The following is a 22,490-nucleotide window of genomic DNA, read 5'->3' as shown; positions in this document are numbered from 1 at the left end:
AAAAACTGATCACAGCATTGTTCCACTGAATTATTTATAGTAAAAACACTGATCACAGTTAGCTGTGAGAAAAATGACTGCTGTCCGGACCACTGGGATTTTAGTTCTTTCACCTTTCTCCTTCTCAGCCCGCTTTTTGGAGGAGAGTCGGTGTGGTAGTTTTTATGAAGGGTCCGAAAATGGCGCTCCACATTCCCTTTCTTAGGTATAGCGATGGTAGACTGGCAGATGAGGCAAACGCACTTCCAAAATGACACAGTGAAAAAAAGTCCTCCTCCCACTCCATATGGAAATGGTAAGTTTTAGGCTTCTTACTTGGTCCAGCTTCTTTACTCATTTTTAAACCCTTTCTCAAGTTCAAAAGAAATAAATTGGAGGCTAACTGGGCAACTCGCAAGCTTGCTAGAGTTTTGCAGCACTTAGCGCCGTTGTATGTGCATGTGCGGCGATGACTGGCTGCCCTGTATGTCAATCAAGTGACACATTTTATAGCGAGGACGGATGATAGGCTGAAGTGATTTTTTTTAACGTCATGCGATCTACCCACACTACCTTCGCGATCGACCGGTAGATCACGATCGACGTATTGTGCACCCCTGCTATAGAACATAGTTCGATTAACAGCACACGTCATTACATTCCCCGCGCCACGCCGTCCGACGTCCCTCCAGAATTTCACGTATCGACATACAGTTCGTCTTCATTATGGTACCGTATACAGTTTTGGGTGTTTTTATTTAAAAAAATTTTCGAACGCTTCAAAAAATTTTTTTGATTGCACGGTGGCTTAGTGGTTAGCACGTTCGCCTCACACCTCCGGGGTCAGGCGTACGATTCCCACCGTGGCCCTGTGTGTGCAGAGTTTGCATGTTCTCCCCGTGCTGCGGGGGTTTCCTCTGGGTACTCCGGTTTCCTCCCCCAGTCCAAACACATGCATGGTAGGCTGATTGCGTGTCTAAAGCATCCGTAGTGTATGAATGAGTGTGTGAGTGTGTGTGTGTGATTGTGCCCTGTAATGGATTGGCACCCTGTCCAGGGTGTACCCTGCCTTGTGCCCGATGCTCCCTGGGATAGGCTCCAGGTTCCCCGTGACCCTGAAGAGGATAAGCAGTATAGAAGATGGATGGATGGACGAACGCTTCAAGGTTAATTATTTGTCATGCTATACATGCAAATAGACGATGTACTGAGTGATTACGATTACAATAATTTACGGCTGCAACAACTAATCGATAATAATCAATTATGAAAAGCGTCGGCAATGAATGTCATTATCGATTAGTTGGTCTGCTGACGTCACGGGTGGCGTTTACGTATGACGTCGCTTTCATGAAAACACAGGTGCAAAACAGATAACCCGGCAGTAAAAAAAAAGTGTGCGTCCCAAGTCATCTAAGGCATGGGAGCATTTTACATTGAATGCAGCAAAGAAGATGGTAACGTGCATGTTCTTCAAAGTGGAGTTTGTGTGACACGGGACTACCACAGTGATGTACGAGCACATGAAACGAAAACACGTTGGTGTCATGGACGAAGGTGGAACATCAGCACGGTAAGCAAAAACCTGAGAATATCCACATTATATGAAGATGTGAAATGGTATAGTCTAGTTTAATTCCATGCTATTGTGTAAAAAGCTTTGTTTACTAACTTCGGGACAGTCACACTAGATGTATTTTGTCTCGAGCATCAGGTTGTGCAGCATATTGATGGATTAAAATTGCGCTACCACAGAAACAGGTTAAATTAAACACGGTGTGAACAAAGTCAAGCAGTAAATCTAAAGGCAGCTGATAACAGCAGCAGTAAAAGATTTTTTAGTCACTGTAGCGGTTTTCATCGAATGCTTATGCGTTAGTGTATAATTGTTCCTGTCCTTTTAAACAAGCCTGTTAGCTTGCTGCGTTTCTCTGTGTGTCTGCTACAGTTAACTTTGATCTGTTTTTCAAATGCCATCTACTGCGGCTCTACTATGTTACATAAATGAACAGAATGAATTATATATTTGAGATATTTTTGGTTTATATTGTCACATCTGAAGTACAGCATGTCTGTGTAAAAGAAATTTAACAAAAATGGTTAAAACATGTATTAATTATATATTATTTAGATTTCTTATATTAATCATGGTTGTCATCAGCAATTATCATTATAAACAATGAAAATATTAATTTACATATAAATTGCTTCTTGCATACTCAATTGCTGTTTATTTATTTATTTATTTATTTATTTATTTCAGAAAGAAACAGCTCTCCATGAGTGAATTTGTTCGGAGGAGAAATCCCCCATGCACTAAAACTAAATTTTTAGCTTTGTTTTTGATTATTTATATTTTGGGTATTATTTAAAGTTTTGCTGCTTAAAACTGGACAAACTGTAGACAAATGACCAACGTTTGAAAGGTTTAAATGTAAAAAGTTATATAAATAATAAACAAAATCTAATTGGAAAAAAAAGTTTAGTTTTTAAAAAAAAAATCAGATTAATCAGAAAAAAATTATCGTCAGATTAATCAATTATCAAAATAATCGTTAGTTGCAGCCCTACAATAATTAAAGAACAATACATCATACTTTTTATGAGCCTGTGAATATAAACCTGCAATTCCCTTCAAGTCATCATTACTGTATGAGTTGATCTTATAGAAAATTAAAGCGCACCCATTATGGCTTTGAAACGTGCCTAATTTTGTTTTAAAGGTCTCATACAATAGATTTATATGCATCCAAGGTAAAAAAAAGGGTTTAATGTGGTCATAATTTAAATTGCAACATTACCTTTTTTTTCCACCCAGCATCAAAACCGACTCGTTAAATGATCCATTCTAAAAGATTCACTCTAAACTCCTCCTTTCAGAGAGCATACGCTGCTCTGATTGGTCAGGTGTCCCAGTCTGTTGTGATTGGTCTACCGCTGTCAGCGTGTCGAAAAGGAAACACCCACTACCATAACTAGTTTCAGCTCTTAAGAATCGGTTCCTTCTTTTGTGGGTTAATAACTCCGTTTGTCGTACGCTTTGATTTTTGAAACTTTTAAACATAATAGGTGCACTTTAAAATAAAAAAAGAATCAAGACTTATAAAAAGGTACATCTTACATACTATACAAACCATATATTCAGCAGAACCTTTTTGTTTCAAAGTAACTGACAGGTGATGAACATTTAGCACATAGCTGGAGGGATATTAGTGATTATGGATCTTCGGGAAACAAACAGGATTTGAACTCGCAGCCGTTCAGGCCACATGCTTGGTCAAACTGCAGATTTGCAGTGTCAGTGTTGTGAAGACTATTGTTACTTGTTACTGGTACTCAGCTGTTGTCAGAAACACTAGACTGGCTCATGCTGGAGTCAAAATTGAAAGAGTAAAGGCTCACAGGGACAAAACCGTTTATCGTCCTTTTAACTGCACGGATATTTAATCTACAAGTTACCAGGCAACTTGACAACATTCTGCAAGGCAACCCAGTTTGAGGAAGGGCATTACTGTTTGCTCAAACCTTTTGTAGCGTTGAACTACATCATAATGACCAAACTGTAAGGAGAAGTGCAGAGAAGCAGAGCTCTAGCACATTTAATTGATGTCATGTCATGCAGAGCTGATGGAATAGTAACTTTGACATTTGAATGTTTCCCGCTCATGTTCACAAAGCTCCAGCCCAGGATCTATGGTTGCCCATAGAGTGTCTCTAAAATGATTGACAGGAGGCACATCCAAACACAAACAAGCTTTCCAGACCAGAAGTCTGTTTTTTTAAACAGGTTTTCTAAGTGACTTGATGCACTTTTGCTAAGGCCACAACTTAATCCATTATTTTTATCATGTTCTACATATCTCCCAGGTTATTTGTAGAAGTGAAAAATAAATAAATAAATAAAAGTATTGCACCTTTAAAGGAAGAACAATGCGCTCATTTTTTTACTTTACAGTCCCCACAAAACAACTTTGAGAGCTGTGATTTGATTCTGTATGACGACGTATTTCTTTTTGAAACAGGAAATAAGAGTGGTGGCATGTTGAAGTGTTACACAACAGCTAACAGTGTTTGGGATACGCCCAGCTCTGAAGAACATTGATGCTAATGAGCTGCTACTCTTGAGCAAGACCCGCCTCAAGACCCACACATTCCTACACATTCTAGAGACCATTTAATTGGACGAACACAAGTCTAGTGCATGTTGAAGCATTAAAATTGTATCATTTTTCCCCAGAAGTGACTTTAAAAGTTTTTGTTTTTTTTAAACTATGGTATTGGAGGCCATAAAGGTACAAAAACATCTCGAAACACCAGTTTTGATTTCAGGAGCAGCAATTTAAAGACTTTACCAGAACAATCAAGAAAATTTATGAAAGATAAAAATATAAAGATTTGATAGCCAAAATCAAAAAAAGAATACAAACAAGTATAAAATTAAATTCATTTGACCTGAAATGTGAACAGAACTTCCATCCAAGCCCTAAAACTAGATAAAGAGAACCCAATTAAACAAATGCATTATAGTTTTCACATTTATTCACTGAGCACAATTACCCAACATTAAACACCTTTGCTGAAAAAAGTATGTCAACTTTTGATTTCAGTAACCGGTGTGAGACCTTCGAGCAGCAATAACGTGAAGCAAACATTTCCAATGACTCAATCAATCCTGCACAATGGGTTTGAGGAATTTTGGCTCACTCCTCCTGCTTCAACTCAATGATGCTGGCAGGCTTCTTTGCATGAACTGCTCTTTTTAGGTCCTTCCACAACATTTCTATTGGGTTAAGGTCTGACTTGGCCATTCCAAAATGTTCAATTTCTTCTGCTTTAACCATTTCTCTGTAGACGTACTTGTGTGCTTAAGGTCGTTGTCTCTGCTGCAAGGCCCACTTACAGTTAAGCTTGAGTTCACAGACAGATACCCTGACATTCTCCTGGTACAATCTAGGATTCATAGGTCCGTCAATAATGGCAAGCTGGTTCGGACCCAAAGCAGCCCCAAACCATAATGCTGCCACCCCCATGCTTCACGGTTGGGATGAAGTTCTTATGTTGGGATGCTATTTTCGGTTTGCATCAAACAATGATTTTCAATTAAAGTAAGAAGTTCTATTCTGGACTCCTCTGTCCACAGAGCATTCTTCCAATAGGCTCCTGGCATATCCACATGGACTTGAGCAAACTTCAGACAGGCAGCAGTGTTCTTTTATGGAAAGTAGTGGCCTGTAGGTTCTCCGATGTTACCCTGGGGTTCTTTATGACTTACTGTGATATTATTCACCACACCCTTGGAGTGATCTTTTTTGCTGGACGCCCACTGCTTGGGAGAGTAACAGTGGTGCTGAATTTCCTCCATCTGTATGTCATTTACCTCACAGTGGATTGGTGGAAGCCAAACTCTTTAGAAATGGCTCTGTAACCCTTTCCAAGCCGGTGAGCATTGACAACTCTCTTTTTCTGAGGTCCTCAGGAATGTCCTTTGATCGAGGCAGGGCAAACTTCCATAAACCTGTGTGGTGAAGACCAGACTTTGATGGTGAAGATCCAAGTTAATGTTCTTGAAACATGGGCGGTCCTAATTGCCATTCCCTTGATTGAAATGCCTGACTTCAATCAGCCCCATTTAAATGAACTCGTACTCCTAGACTTCACATACCTTTTCCTACAAAGATATTTAACGCTGGATCATTTTTGCTTAATAAATAACTGTAAAAACTACTGTTTTTTTTTTTCATCTGTTGTTAACCGGGTTCTCTTTTACCTAGTTTAAGGACTTGGATGAAGATCTGATCAGATTTCAGGTTAAATGTATGGAGAAATACAGAAAACTGTAAACGTTAAACTTTCTAGCTGCACAGTAGCTGTAGATCAAATGAGTCATATTTGCTTGCAGTATAAGTAGGTTGCTTATTTGCTTGCAGTCGCTCACGTTTTTGTGGTAGGAAATCGTGTTATTGACACAGGGCTGTCGATGCATGTATGTTTAGACCAGGCATGGGCAAACTACGGCCTGAGGGTCATATACGGCCCGTTGGGCTTTTTAATCCGGCTTTAATCCGAACTTGTCCAAATTATATGATTAAACCTCAGTGTGGTGTATTACTCTCTACTTCACTTTTTCGCTTTGCCCTTTGAGCCCTCCTGTAAAAATGAGTGGACCAAAGAAAAGAAAAGTGGACAGTGAGTGCCGAGTGTTTAATAAGGAGTGGACAACAAAATATTTTTTCACTGAAGTCCGATCAACGGTTGTATGCCTGATATGCCAAGAAACTGGAAAAAACACTGGGCTGTTGAAAAGAATCCAGGACAAAGTGAAGGAGGAAAACCCTGAGCAGGATGTTATTTTCCTTCACTGCATCATTCATCAGGAATCTCTGTGTAAGTCTATATTGCAGCTTCATCATGTCGTGAATCCAGTCGTAAAACTTGTTAACTTTATACGAGCAAGGGGACTTCAGCATCGTCAGTTTCTTACGTTCCTGGAGGAAACTGATGCGGATCACCAGGACTCCTCTACCACTCTCGGGTCCGCTGGTTAAGTTTGGGCAAAGTGTTTCAACGAGTGTGGGAGCTCAAAGAGGAAATTATCGCATTTTTGGAGTTAATGGGGAAATCCAACGAATTTCCTGAGCTAAGCGACAACAACTGGCTTTGTGACTTTGCGTTTGCTGTGGACATATTTTCACACATGAATTAGCTGAACGTCAAGCTACAGGGGAAAGATCAGTTTGTGCACGACATGTACACAAATGTTAGAGCCTTCAAATCCAAGCTGACTTTATTCTCCAGTCAAATTTCAAACAAATCTCTCTCTCATTCCCCCACACTAGCCATGCAGAAAGAGGCGTCCCGAAACGTGAAGAAATACAGCAAATCACTGGGCGACCTGCACGGAGAATTCTGCCGTCGGTTCAGCTGGTGTCCTGTCCGCCATCACAAGACCCTGAAACAGCACCACAGGAGCTGCAATTGGAACTGATCGATCTTCAGTCTGACTCCGTCTTAAAGGAGAAGTTCAACTCTCTTAAACTGAATGACTTTTATGCTTCACTTAATGAAGAGACGTTTCCAAACCTCCGGAGGACGGCACAGAAGATGCTGACATGGTTTGGCTCGACCTACGTATGTGAGCAGACATTCAGCGTCATGAACATCGACAAAGCCCATCACAGATCCAGGTTAACTGACCAACACCTTGGATCTATCCTGAGAATTGCCACAACAAAACTAACTCCAGAGTTTGATGCACTGGCAAAAAAGGGAGATCAACAACACTGTTCCCACTGAAACTGGACGTGAGTTTCTCTACTGTGTTATCAAATTAATGCATTTGGAAAACAATTGGTACAATGAGCCTTGCATATTCATGCTTTGGTACCTGTTAAAGGCCAAATCCTTTCATGTAATGGCTTTTACATGTCATTTATATTAGTGCACAGAAACACTCCATCCGTTTGTTCCTGGCCCGGCCCCTCTGTCAAATTTTAGAACCCATCGTGGCCTGCGAGTGTCATGAATAAAATCAGCCTTTTAGCCTAGGTCAAAAACTCCAGAGACAGAGAGTTTAGTAGATGTCAAAAAGTAAATAAACTTTATTGAACATCAATAAAGTGTGACAGTCTGCAGAGTGTCTGAATTATGCATACACAAACATGTCTTTATATACCTATCTCCACAGCATAGTCTCTGTAGGTGCAGTTTTGCCTTTCCTCGTTGAAAATAGACCAATCTTCTTTTGCCACAATTAAATATTCATGTCTATGTGTTATGTTAAATTTGTGGAACATGCGCAGTTAGTTGTTTTTCTTGAAAAGGTTTCATGAGGACAAGGTTTCTTTTACAAAAAAAGGTTTCACACAGGCTTGTGTGTCTTGACCTTGACTCCATTCTTAGGCCTCAATGAGCATCTGTCTGTCTCTATCAGTTGTCCCCGCTGATATCTGCCTCCTTTCCCGAGGCCCTCTCCTAACTCCCTAATTTGTATCTGCCTCAAAGTTATTTACTCACGCATGCGAATATCTACTGCCAATTTTTATTGCTGTGGAGACAGGAGACAGCTAATACAGAAGAACAATTGTTATGCACTGAAACACAGAGTTCATTCAACTCAAATCCACTCAGAATAGAACTTGATCAAACATTGTTCTATGGATTTAGATTATGCTTCTAACTGTTGATTATACATATAGATGATGTTTTTTAACCAATATTGATTATACGATAATGCGCAAGTAATAATTCTAAATGTTGGTTACATATTGAATTCACTTCATTAACATATCCAAATGTCAGTTACACATATTGTTTGCACTTCAGATATTTTCCATATATTCTCCCCCTCTGGGGTTTACTAAGCCCCATCTAGCTAGAGAGAGTAATCTCACAATCCAGTCCCTTCCAACTAGTGATCAATGTATGACCACGTCAGCCTTCTACCAATGACCAAATCCTGAAACCACTCTCTCTGGAGACCAGAAACAAACATCTCCTCTCCCATTGGCTAGAAAGGAGTAAAAGATTCTGTCTCTTTCCCTACCCACAAAAATCAAGACATTGTTTGTAAGCGTGAGTATGCGTTTGGTTCAGCACTTGCCTGTGGTTGTCATCGTGATGTAGAGTACACAGTTGATTAAGCACATATAGCTGGAATCTGTTCCCTCCTGTTGCAGCCGATCAGAGTTCCAATCTGGCTCACTGATTGTCTCATTCAGTTTTAGTTCAGTACTGTTTTGGAGACTAGTCAAGGGCTGAAAAGTCAATTATGGAAAAGTCGTCCTGTAAGGAATGTCTGCTTGGGCCTCTTTCTCTTTCAGCAGGTGTATCAGGCTCGTCAGAACCGCTCTCAGCAGCAGGAGCCCTTCTTTCCTCCTGCTCTGTTGGTACGACCCCTGACAGACCTTCTTCTTTGCCATCGCCTGAGACTGCCATTCTCCCTTATCTTCATTTAGACCCTCTCTCATGTCTTGTCTTGTTCTTTCTTCTGCAATGTCAACCACTGGATCGTCCCCTTCGATCAGCTGATCCTCCTTTCTCCTAGGTCTTAATCTAGGTGCTCACTTTGTATGGCCCTTCCCTTCTGGGCTGGAACACCCCTAGGTACACCTGCTCTCCAGGAGTCACAGGACATGGAACTTCTGTCTCCTCTCTCGGTCCCCAGCTCTGGTCCTGTGAATAGATAGCTTCATACATAGCAGTTAGTTATCACATATATGCTCTTAGTCCCATCTGTAATTACTTCAGCGGCAGTTCTTCATAAGGACCTCTCAGGTATGACACAGACATGGGTCGGCCCGTAGGCATTTCATGCGGTGTTAGATGCATATTTCTGTTAGTCTGCATGCGATAGGTCATTAGTGCAAGATGTAGAGCATCTACCGAAACGAGTTTAGTGTTAGCACAAATTGCGTTAAGCTTAGCCTTAAAGGTACCACTTACCTTTTCCACTATTCCCTGTGACTGAGGGTGATAAACACATCAAAATTTTAATTTAATCACAGTTACTGTAACACTGTTTTTTAAACGAACGCTGAGCCGTTGTCAGAGCTAATCTGAGATGGTATGCCGTCTCTAGGAATTACCTCTCTGGTTAAAAATTGAATCACTGTTCCAGCAGTTTAGTCTGCTGGTGGCATTGCCTCCCTCCATCTGCTAAACCTGTCTATCACCAAGTGCTTAAACGGCTGGCATTGATATGAGCCCTATCGATACTGATTTTCCCTTTCTGACATTGTTTTGAGCATAAATTTCACACTCAGATTATTATTCACCATTGCCTGCAAGTTTAAAAAAATAATAATAATTATCCATAATTGCCTGTAAGTCCAGAGACCAGTCCTCTTGCTGTTTTATCTTTTCCCATAACTTCCCCCTCGCGCACTGGTTAAAACCATGTGCATCTGAAATTCATACAGTGAGAAGTGCAGTAGGTACAATCAGAATTCAATTAAACTATTTGCTCGGTATGTTAAAGTGGCGTTCCAGCACTTTTACTAAAACCTCACTGCATTCAAACAGCTCCAAACAGATGACACAATCCATGGGCATAATCAGAGTCAGTATATATATTAGCAATTCTACCCGTAACCAGTTCGCACTCTGTAGTGATAGCTTTTAATTTGGCCAATTGGGCAGAACAGGGTGCTCACAAAATCTTCCAGATGGAACGTCTAAAAAGTTCAAACTTTGGCTCGAGGAAGTATGAATTTCGGCTAGGCAATCGTGAGTGTTCTCAGTGACTGGCTCCACAGAATTAATTAGACAATACAACACTACAGTTGGTGTATTAGACACACTGATAGGTTTAATATTAAAATTTTGGGTGACACATAGAATAACTTCATATCCTGTTCTTTGATGAGCTGTCGTGTTGCATGTGGATCTAATTCAAAATAGAAGTGACCTGGTGTGATGAGTGTAAGATCAACGTGTGAGAGCAATTTTCCCAGTGATCTGTACTAAGAGAGCAGCTCGAGCCATGGCACGCAAACGTGCTGGCGATCCTTGTGCCACCAAATCCAATGTTTTCGATAAATAAACTAAAGACCTGCGAGCGCCCCATACTCCTGAGCCGGGACCCCCGCAGCGACAACCCCTCTCTCAGATGGTTAATACAGGATAGAATAAAGCAGGACAGAATAATGAGAGCGCTCTGAAGTGCTTGTACTAAACCACTACTATATATATGAAACTCAGAGCATGACATCATTCTGTGTACCGATAAGAAGCAGTTTGAGGCAGTTCAAACAGGCTTTGTTTTAGGATCTTAGATGATGTTTAGACGAACCTTGAACAGAAGAACATGTTTGTGTCTCTGTAAGCAGATAAACATTCTGATTTCAGTGACATCACATGGCCTTCTGAGTCGTTATCCTCACATGAGAATGAAACAGAACAAGAATAAAACTATTTCAAAGTAAAAATGAATAATTTCCCTCACAGTGTAATGAACAGAATCTGCTGTTTGTTAATAACTGGAATCTGTTCTGGGAGCGTCCTAGGTTGTTTCGTCCTGATGGCCTGCACCCCAGCAGCCTCGGAGCAGAACTGTTGTCTGACAACATCTCCAAGACGCTACACACCAAGTGACTGTCTACCGTAAGCACATCTTCTACAATAACAACGTTCATCATAAGCAATGTTCAATTAATAGTCCAACACCTGTAGTACATTCTATAGAGACTGTGTCTGTTCCCCGAGCTACACAAATACATAGACAATTTCAGAATGTTTTTAGTAACCTAATTAACCTTAAATTAGATCATACATCCAGCACCTTTAATCTGAAGCTAGGACTATTAAACATTAGATCTCTTACGTCTAAGGCTCTTATTGTTAACGACATCATTACTGATCAGGAATGTAATTTAATGTGTTTAACGGAAACTTGGATTAAACCAAACGAGTACATAGCATTAAATGAAGCCAGTCCTCCTGGATACAGTTATGTACATCAGCCTCCTTCAACTGGTAGAGGAGGAGGTGTTGGTCTCATCCATAGTCAAAATCTAGTCGTCACACAAAAACCTAATCATGAATTTAATTCTTTTGAAATTCTTTATACCAGCATAACTTATGTAGCCACAAAAAATAAGTCAATTCCTCTAATTATTATTTACAGACCCCCAGGGCCATATGCTGAATTTCTTAGTGAATTTGCAGACTTTATCTCAAACCTGGTTGTGTCTGTAGATAAAGCATTAACCGTCTGAGACTTTAATATTCATTTTGATAACCCAGAAGACCCTCTGAGAACAGCGGTTGTGTCCATCTTAGATTCAGTAGAGGTCAATCAGAACGTAATCGGGCCTACTCATAATGGCGGTCACACTCTTGACCTCATACGTACGGACTAAATATAGAAAATATTGTAACACTTCCACAGTCTGAAGTTGTCTCCGATCATTCTTATCTCGTTCATAATACGTATGGATCATATTTCCACCTCGCCACCGCATAAAATGTACTTTCACATCAGCTACTGCACCGAGCTTCATCAATAACCTCGCACAGACATCAGTTAGATTTGGATCACCGTCTGATCCGACAGAACTCAATCAGGCGACCGAATCAACGCTCCGCTACACGCTAGATCAGAGGTGCCCAAACTAGGGCCTGCGGGCCAAACTTGGCCCTTCACAGGAAAAAGTTTGGGCACCTCTGCGCTAGATAGATTAGAAAATGTTGTTGGCATTAAGGGAACGGTCTTCTCCTGGCTCAGGTCTCATCAGACCGATCGTTATCAGTGTTGGAGAAGATTTTTGATAGAAATAAAACACAAGGGCAATAAAATATGGAGAATGAGACTTTATTGAGAATAAGGGAAAGAGCAGAGTCACGCTCTCTTCCTTATAGACAATGTCTCTTAAAAGTTAACTACAGCAAGGCGTAGGGCCTGACCAAAAAGAGGAAGTGCAGCACACAGCACACACACCCAAGAGCATGAACACACTCACTCTCACACACACCCAGAGTAATCAGAATAACAACGCAATGGCTAATGATTATTTTACTAAATCATACAGTACATATGCTAATAACAATGCAGAAAAAGCACACAGGTGATAAATGTCCTCACTCAAATACATTTATAATCTGAGTAATAACCCGAAGTATAAAGAACTGCAATGGGTATTAACTGCATTACCTTGAACAAACATCTTAAAATACCACACAATTCTTAGTATAATGTGTTGCAAATAGAGCTGCAACAACTAATCCATAATAGTTGATGATAATCGATAATGAAAATCGTTGACTTAGCAACCCTCCTCCCGTATGAACGTGTGTGTGTGTGTGTGTGGCTTTTACCTGCCAGTTGTAATACAGGTGGCAGAGTTTGTAGGTGAGTCTCTGCATGTGGTCTGGTTTGAGGCCACTGCTGTCGTACACCACGTTGTAGTGAGTGGGGGCCACACTGCCGAAGCGCACTTTGTGACTCACGATGAAGAAGTCGTACCTGACCAATCAAGCCATCAGCGTTCGAACGTAACCTGAAGCTGCGATCAGAAAGACCGCTAGAAAAAGAGAAAAAGATGGATGAACTATGCCTGAACACACCACTCGGGTCACGTGACTTCGGCGTCGATGACCGTTCCGGGAGGAGGGTTGCTCAGTCTGGCGTCGAGGAGAGCGAAGAATCTGGAAGAGATGCGTTTCTTCACCACCAACACGGTCAGTTTGGGCCTGTACACAGAAACACTGATGACTGAGAGAAAACCCAAAAAGCGTGCGTCAAATCTGTTTTATGGAGATGTGTCGAGTCTCACGCGTGATCTTCACCCATGGCCTTGATGGACTGCGTGAACTGAGGCACTTCGTAGTCGACTACGCTCAGCAGCACGCCGTCGCCCACGCCGTCTCGATACACCACAATGCGTGACGGCAAACATTCGTTGTATTTGAAGTAGGCCTTCAGCGCAGCTGAGGAAAAGAAATCAAAACAAAAAGCCATGTCTTAATGCGCTTCTTAACTGAAGCGACAATTCTAAAATCGCTCGCTTTTTCTCCCACGTTCCATCAGACTGCAGTGTGAATATTTCATCCTGAGTGTAAAGTCGGAATTCAAAGAGACTGCAGTGTAACGAGGTCATTTATGAGCATGATGTTCCTCCCAGAGTGCATTTCATACCCTGCACACTTTGAAAACCACCTGAAAGAAGGACGGTGCTCTCATGGTTACAGAGCAGTGGCACATAGCATACAGAGCATGGCCCAGACCCTTTATGAGAAGGATGAAGGTGGCGGTAGCAGCGAGGAAAACAACGTTCAGAGGATTCAAGACTAAAAAATTGTGATTCTGTCCTTCAACTGGAAGGAAATGGAAATACAGAGAAGAGTGTGTGAGATTAAGAGAACCAGCTCAGGCCTGAGTAAAGAATCCTGAGATGCAGGAAGTAGTGTTAAAAGTCTCTGAAATTTCCCACCACTGAGCTGAAAAACTCTTGTTGGATTCATAATCTTTACTGATCATTTGTAGTAGTAACAATATGCAGATATACGAGGGATTAAAAAATATCAACAAATTAAGAAACCATGAGCATGCTGCTATATGTAGAAAGATAGACAACGACAGGATGGTGTAATGTGACGCACCACGAAGCTAAACAGGTCTTCCTGATGCTTTTTATTCCTTATACCACAGCAATTTGACAATTAAACATTTTAATCATTAAAGGAACGATATTGTACTTTTTCTCTCTCCTAAAGTTACGATGAACCACAAAGGGTAATGCCCTCTCTTCTGAAGACTGGGGGAAAAGTTCAAATCTAAAATCTAGTTCATTAAACACAACCCTTCTTAAAGCTGTTTACAGAGTCCACACAAGTCATGCTTTAAGTACCTGGACATGCCCGGGTTGAGGCTGGCCACCAGTGCACCGATGGATCTCTTTCCTGCGGCACTGTCGTGGTAGCAGTCGATACAAACATCATCAGGTGCTTCAACTGAAAGAGCAGGAGAAGTCACTAAAACAATGTTTTAATAGAATAACATCAGGGTTAGGAGGTGCCACTGTTGATCAGTTACAAGATCAGATATTTATATATTTATATATTGCAGTTCATCTGCAAGGAGATCTTTGTGGCTATGGTCATGAGGGTCTGAGGTCTGCTGAGGGTGCGAGCCACCACACACTGGCTTGGAGTGGGACAGTCCACACACAGGTACTTCTTCACGCAATCGTATTTATCCTTACGGTTGGTTGACAGGATCACAACCACCTTACACACATGATTTAAAGTGAGTGCTTCAGAACAAGAAGTAATGGTAATCTGTAGATTGAGGCTGTTAATCTGAAATTATCTTATGCCGTATGCTTAGACCCATAAAAGGATATACTGTGACAAAAATCACATAGAAGCAGTTGCACTGCACTGCGTGTGTCACATCACAAAAGGTGAAACGACTTTAACAAAGAAAATCAAACAGCAATATCCTTAAACATTCAATTTAAAAATTAAATAAATAAATAAAAACCGTTTCATTTGACTTATTTACTAGAAGTGTCATGATACTAGCTTTTATTTTCCTTAATGGAAAGCTTGAGTATCAGACGATACCCATCCGATATTGTTTTCTTTAAGATCTACAACGCTCATTATTTTAACTGAAGCACTCGTTTACCATTAAACTTTCATACAGAAACCCATACATAAAGTACGAATATAATGAATTCAATCCTAGTGAAAGAACAGTCACGTCTCTTTTACATGCATCAGTTACATGATTTGATTTCTGTAATCTCTGATAGCTGAGCCACCGTTTTGTTTTGTTTTTTGCTGCTATCAGGTCCTGGATCAGTGCCATCTAGGGATGCACGATTATGGCCAAAATGATAATCCGGATTATTTTGATTAATACTGAGATCTCGATTATCACGAGTATTCATTGATTTTAGTGATAACATATTTTATTGCACTTTCACATTTATTAAGTTCTCTCATGCCACAATACAACACACAAGTAGGCATGAGAAAACTTGAGCTGGTCAATTATGACAGAATTTAGGAACATAGTGTGAGCCATGACACATTAATTTTTTTTAAAATTTATTTTCAGTTCATTTTACAGACTGTATGCAAAAAACAACCGTTAACCTGTTTACCTCGTAAACAAATACAATAAACCTCAATGTTCAGTGTTTGAAGTCTGCTCCTCTTAAATATATTTAAAGCTACACTATTAGACATTTCCACTGTCATGGTTCTGGGCTGGAGTCAGTTCTTGAACCGCTCTGTGTGTATTGTGTAGATATCTGAATAATCTCATATAGGATGTGATTGGGTGAGTTCATTTACCCGTCAGATGCAGAGCGCTTTAGTTTAATGGTGTTCGTTAGGGATGCTCCGATCAGGATTTTTACAGCTGATACTGATCCAGATACCAATCTTTTTTTATTTAAGCTTTAATCATACAGTCTATCATAAACAGTTAAATGTAAGCTGTCTGCTCATGGTCACTGTTAACTAAATTAAAATAATAGCAATGATACTGTTGGTTAATTGATAAATAAACAAACATAAAATATTTATTTTTAGATATCTTAAAAACAATAGAGTCCTAATTAAAAGTAGACTAACACAAAAGTGATCCTTATTAGGAAAAAGGCTAATAGCTTTCAGTGAAATAGCAAACTATGCTTAATGTCAAATTGATATTAAATGCAACCCATAGTAATTTAACATTATTTCATTTCTCATTTCATTTATATTTAATTAAGTTATTATATATATATATATATATATATATATATATATATATATATATATATATATATATATATCTCCATCCATCCATCCAACCTGGAGCCTATCCCAGGGAGCATCGGGCACAAGGCGGGGTACACCCTGGACAGTCCATCGCAGGGCACAATCACATACACACTCACACACCCATTCATACACTACGGACACTATGCTCCATGTAATGTTAGCAATATCCAGTTATTTGTTAAACGCTAACGCATTGCAATGTTATAAACTACCTCCTAATGGGCCACCATGCATCGCCATTCAGCCCATGTCCTGTCAACTAAATGTAGCCTCATGTCACTAATAATTATACACATGTTCATGCTTTTAATAAATCTTTTTATCCTGCCACCTTATCAGTGAATTTAAACTAATGCTTGCTTTCAGAGTATAAGGGGTGTGTGTGCGTTTAGGAGTGCACCTTAGCACTTATTAGTCATGGTCAGACAATGTTTGAACTAAAATATCCCTCTCTCTCTCTCTCTGCCAGTATCAGCCAGAGGAGGATGTCCTCCAGGAGTTTTTAATTTTATAATTTTTTTTTATTCTCTCTTTTTAAAAAAAATAAAAACCACACCATGGTATTGAGCATTGTGTACATTTGGTGGTATCGGTACCGACGACTAGATTTTTGGTATCGTGACATCCCTAATATGTAAGGAAATAGGATGAACTCTGCATACAGGGAAGCTTTGTGTTATGGGGGACTCGTGTAGTGATTCCACCTCCGCGGCGTGCGGCTCTTACCAGTTACCATCAGTTACCATTTAGTGCTAAAGACAAACCTTTAGCCAGCACAGGATACAAGAAGTAGTGATGTCAGACCATAGCAGTTTTTTTGTTTTTTACCAGTGCTGAATTCCAAGAGTTTATGGACAGAAACGGCATCAAACACAAGCACAGCACCATACCATGCATCTTCCAGTGGTCTGGCTGAAAGGGCCGTTCAAACATTCAAAATCGTGACAGTGCTGGAGAGTCCATTGAAAAAGCTAGCCAGAGTGCTATTCAGTTACCGAACGACGCCACAGTCGACCACTGGCAAATCAGCTGTGTGGAAGGAAACTGGTCTACACAGGGTCTCATTGAGACACAAACAATTGAGACAAAAATGGTACCATGACCAACATGCAAAGGAAAGATATCTTGTGGTGGGTGACCCAGTGTATACTAGGAACTTCAGCTCTGGACCTACTTTTATTCCAGGAACAGTTCAGAAAAAGACTGGTCCTGTATGGTGCACAGTAGCATTGGGAAGTGGGCAAGTAGTGCACTGACATATTGATCAGATGAGAGACAGGCACAATGCAACATCCGTAGCACCAGCACCAGAGTTGTTAGACACTTCACGGCCAGATGTTGACATTCCAGTGCCTTCTACAAAAGACTCAGGTTCCTCATTCTCTGAGGAAAGTCACAAACAAAAACTGGGAGGAACTTCTGAAGTGGCTGTGTCAGAAACTTTCCTTGGGATGGAAAACCCTGAGTTGAGAAGGTCTACACGTACTAAATCTCCAAGCTATCTGAAAGATTATAATTAGTGTAGTGGTGAGTTCCACAACCGCAGGGCAAGAATGAACCCAGGAACTGAACTGAATCTCAACAGAAAGTGGGGCATGCAATAAGACAATGGCCCAAAACAAAGAATGGTTAAAGAACAATAAAGTTATTGGTTTGGAATGGCCAAAACTGATGTCCAAGCCCATGTGCAGGACTAACCAACAGTTACTGGAAATGTTTAGTTGCAGTTATTGCTGCACAAGGGGGTCAAACCAGATACTGAAGGCAAAAGGTTCACATACTTTTGCCACTCCCAGATATGTAATATTGGATTATTTTCTGCAATAAATAAATGACCAAGTATAATATTTGTCACATTTGTTTAAATGGGTTCTCTTTGTGTAGTGTTAGGACTTGTCTGGAAAACTTGTGTATCTTTATGTAGAAATATAGAAAACTCTAAAGGGTTCAAACTTTCAAGCACCACTGTAGCTGTGATGTGCAGTAAAAGGTTGTTGAGCTTCACAAAATGGGAAGTGTCTATAAGAAAATAGCACAAGCATCGAAAATGCTCATTTTCATCATCAGGGCAATAATTAAGAAGTTCCAGTCTACTGGAAATGTTATGAATCAACCTAGACAAGGACGTGTGTCCATATCGTCTCAACACACTGAAGAGGGCGGTTCGAGTGGACAAAACATCTCCAAGGATCACAGCTGGAGAATTGCAGAAATTAGTTGTGTCTTGGGGTCAGAAAGTCTCCAAATTCACCTACATCACCACAAGTGGTTTGGAAGGGTTTCAAGAAAAAAGCCTCTACTCTCATCCAAAAACACACTCAGGTGTCTTCAGTTGGCCAGACACTACTGGAACTTCAAATGGGATCGGGTTCTATGGTCAGATGAAACCAAAATAGAGCTTTTTGGTAATAAACACCAGAGGTGGTTTTGAAGCACACAGAGAGGTAGCCATATGGAAAAGTACCTCATGCCCACTGTTAAATATGGTGGAGGATCTTTAATGTTTTGGGACTGTTTTTCTGCCAGAGGACCTGGACATATTGTTAGGATACATGGCATCATTGACTCTAAAAAATATCAACAGATATTAAATAAAATCCTGACTGCTTCTGCAAGAAAGATTAAAATGGGCCGTGGTTGGATCTTCCAGCAGGACAGTGATCCAAAACATACATCAAAATCAACACAAAAACGCTTTACTGACCACAAAATCAAGTCATTTAACACTAATGATCCGTATTAAAAATATTAACATGGATATCTGAGTCTGATAATAAAATTAACTTCTACTTACAGTCAAATTTTGTAGTGTTTATGACATTTAACACCCTTCTGTCCAAAAGAAACCAAAAGGGGGTACAAACTTTTACACTCCACTGTATTTGGTTGAAATTGCGCTTATAGAACAACTGAACAGCAACGTTTCCATACAGGTTTTAGTGAAAAGTTTAACAATAGCAACTTGACTTGAAATGGATGATGTTTCATTAGCGTGGCCTGTGCCCAAATCCTGCACGACTGCGTATCTAGGTACACTACACACGGTCTGAACGAACGGAGTCTCTACCGCACCTAGTGCACTAGAGATAGAGATTCCATACAAGGTGATTTGGGACGGAGCCAGTGCACAGAAACCGTTTCCCTGCGAGAGGCGCAGGTGGAGCTGGAGCTGTGTGACTGATTTGTGCACCTGTGACTACAGAACTACCTCAAGTCTCCACACAGAGAGCTGTTCAAGAGAAAAACACTCCTAAAGAACAAATCACTGCGCCAGCGAGACATCAACCCTTTAACTAGACGTTCATCCCAATTCCACACAAATACCGCGGAACTATTTAGGGCTGAGAGACAGTTCAAAAAGCACTGAAAATAAAGTGTTAGTAACGAGGCCGCGTTGCTGGTCACGCGCGGTGTAGACGCGCTGATACAGAGTGTAGCGCGAGTAAGATCTGTAATGTCTAATTCAAATATTATGATCAAAAGTAAAATAATGTCTAAAGACACCGAGATACAGAAACCACAAGGTGCAGTGAAAGTGAGTTTTTATTATTCATTTAGGACTGGAGTTTAATTCTGTGCTTTTTGTGCATCCATAAAAAATAATGCTATCTATCTAACTATTTATAAATGTTTATATATATTTATCTTATATAGTTAGTTTACATTTATATTATATAAGTACTTATGCATTATTTTTTTATGGATGCACAAAAAGCACCGAATTAAACTACAGTCCTAAATTTTATATATATATATATATATAATATGTGTGTGTGTGTGTGTGTGTGTGTATATATATATATATATATATATATATATATATATATAATATGTGTGTGTGTGTGTGTGTGTGTGTGTGTGTGTGTGTATTGGGTTCTTTTCTGTTTTGGACAAACATCTGTAAAGTTTTAGTCTGAATTTATATTTGTAACACTCAGTTTGTGGATTTTATTTTAAATAAACAAAAAAGGCACTGAAAGTTTGCCCCGCCCCCATCAGATTAATCGAAAAAATAATCGACCAATTAATCGATTGTGAAAATAATCGTTAGTTGCAGCTCTAATAATAAGCTGCATCATGAAATTGATTTTTTAACAAAAGAAATCTTGATTATTTTCAAAAATAGAGTTGTCTTTGAGAAGAAGAATGGAGTGTAATATAGTGTGAATCATAAAAATTCTATTTCATTTCTATTTGTTTACAGAAAGACTTCAGCAATAAAAGCAGCATTTTGCTGTAGTTGTTATGGGGCCGTTTACACCACAACGTTTTCAAATAAAAACCGAAAACTTTTGATGCGGTTTGGCTGTTCGTTTCCATGACGACGGCGTTTCGGGGTCTGAAAACTTTGAAAAACGGGTTTCAAAGGACAAGTTTTTGAAAACGATGCCGTTATCATCTCCGGTAAATCATGTAAATTATTATCCAGAAAAACCACAGCTCCTCCGTTTACTTGTATTTGTTTACAGCGCGGTCTTTCCCTCATCAATATGGCGGACATGTTGACGTGAATGCTTACGTGCGCATGCGCGTAGTATTTCTTTACAAAGTCACCTCGCCAGCTACACACACATTTTGTCCTTTTTGTGTTTATTTCTTGAGAAATAGAAGAGAGAAGCTCGAATTTGCAGTGAATGTCCAATATAAACCCAACTTTAAATCAGTTGAGCAGTTTATACATTAAAAACATTACAGAAATATAAAGTTATTTTAGCTGCTAAATGACTTAGCCACTTTTACACTCACTGTTGTTTATTTTAGTTGCTATAAGCAGGGAGCAAACAATGGATTTTAGGATAAAGTAAGGTTATGCTTAAATAGTGCCGCTAAAACAGAATAACAAATCTCTCCTCATGAGTTAAATAGTGCACTACATAGGGTGTAGACCGTCATTATTTCATCCCTAATGTAGTGCACTTAAACCGGAAATGACATCAATTTGGGATTCGGCCACACAGCTTCCGTTTAACTTACCTCGGGTTTAAAACCAGAACGGAGTTTTAATTCCTCAAACACAGACAAAATAACCAGCTTTTATGTTTAAACTGGATCAAACCTAACTGTAAAACTGTCAGAAATAATTTAATCTGGAGATGATTAGTTCGGTGTAATAACTCAACTGCTCAGGAGATACCCGAGATAACTTTTATAGGTATTAAAACTGGTTACTGTTTGATTGATGACAAACTCCATATTTTTATACCTTGGAGCTCTGTGTTACCATGGTAATTTATAAACAATTACTAACAACATTAACTTCATAAATGCAAGTTTACATTTTATTTGATACTTGGCCATTGTTACGTCCTCAGTTGTATTTCTGTTTGTACTAAGTTCCATTTGTGTGTCTATGTTGGGGGAGGGATGGGTGTCTTGTCTCCTCCTCTTTTAAGCCCAGTCCACTGCAATGCATCATGTTCCGGCTTGCCATTGGACGATCACATCTCGTACACGCCTGCTCCCGCCTCGTGCTTTGGGATGAGTTGGCTGTACATTTCCGGACGTGTACTTAAGCCTCGTCAGTCTCCATCCCCGGGGCAGATCGGTGCCGTTACTTTGTAAAAGGATGCTCCTTTTCTATTTTGAAACCAAACTGTTTAATCCGAACAATACTTAATGAAAAGCACACTCTGCATTGTCCTTACTCCTTTAAGATAAGCATTGGTGGTTCAGTGGTCGAATTCTGACCTACCACATGTGAGGCCGGGGTCCGATTCCCGGCCACTCACGACTGAGTTTTGAATATTGAGCCTTCACCCAAAGAACTCTACAAGCCTTATCAATTCTGTCCAAAAAAAGGGTAGCAGACACAGTCCATGTTGCTCAAATATACAAGAGCCTTAGGATGCTCCTTGTCAATTTTGAAACCAAATTGCTGAGTCAGCACAATACTTACCTGGAAAGCGCCCTCTGTGAAGTCTGGGTTAGATTCCAGGCCAATGCACAACTGAGTTTTGGAGACGTTTGTGTTGCTTGAGCCTTCACCCAAAGCACTTCACAAGCCTTATCAATTCCGCCCAAAACTAGGGTAATGGACAAACTCCATGCTGCTGAAATATGGAAGAGATTTTCCTTTAGAATTTTAAACCAAATTGCTGAAGCAGCACAATACTCAGCTTTAAATCACACTCTGCGAAGTCCATGGATTTTTAAGATAAGCATTGGTGGTTCAGTGGTAGAATTCTCACTTGCCACACGGGGGCCAGTCACACGTAGGTGTAGAGCGCTGACACAGG

General features: G+C 40.0%; 1 protein-coding gene across 2 annotated transcripts; it reads right to left on the bottom strand.

The window, feature by feature from the left end:
* Window positions 1–12,479: 12,479 nt before the first annotated feature.
* On the bottom strand, window positions 12,480–14,451 carry LOC128604639 (piwi-like protein 1). Of its 2 annotated transcripts, XM_053619764.1 has the most exons (4): window positions 14,325–14,451; window positions 13,251–13,404; window positions 13,042–13,167; window positions 12,480–12,940 (listed from the first exon to the last, which is right to left on the bottom strand). In XM_053619764.1, the coding sequence occupies exons 1-3, from the start codon at window positions 14,413–14,415 to the stop codon at window positions 13,050–13,052; spliced, it is 363 nt and encodes a 120-aa protein (XP_053475739.1). In that variant the 5' UTR covers window positions 14,416–14,451; the 3' UTR covers window positions 12,480–12,940; window positions 13,042–13,049. The 2 variants fall into 2 exon arrangements, with proteins under 2 accessions (XP_053475739.1, XP_053475738.1); XM_053619763.1 differs by having other exon boundaries at window positions 12,480–13,167.
* Window positions 14,452–22,490: the final 8,039 nt, after the last annotated feature.

Source organism: Ictalurus furcatus, unplaced genomic scaffold, assembly GCF_023375685.1.
Source record: "Ictalurus furcatus strain D&B unplaced genomic scaffold, Billie_1.0 ctg6, whole genome shotgun sequence".
Taxonomy (NCBI): domain Eukaryota; kingdom Metazoa; phylum Chordata; class Actinopteri; order Siluriformes; family Ictaluridae; genus Ictalurus; species Ictalurus furcatus.
The sequence above is the reverse complement of the archived record's forward strand: the minus strand, read 5'-3'. Positions and strand labels throughout refer to the sequence as shown.

Coding starts and splice junctions, on each gene's coding strand:
- LOC128604639 (XM_053619763.1), bottom strand. CDS start 14,415: ATGATGTTTGTATCGACTGCTACCACGACAGTGCCGCAGGAAAGAGAT. Junction 13,405..14,324: donor CTCAACCCGGGCATGTCCAG/GTACTTAAAGCA, acceptor TCTTTTCCTCAG/CTGCGCTGAAGGCCTACTTC. Junction 13,168..13,250: donor GCCATGGGTGAAGATCACGC/GTGAGACTCGAC, acceptor TTCTGTGTACAG/GCCCAAACTGACCGTGTTGG.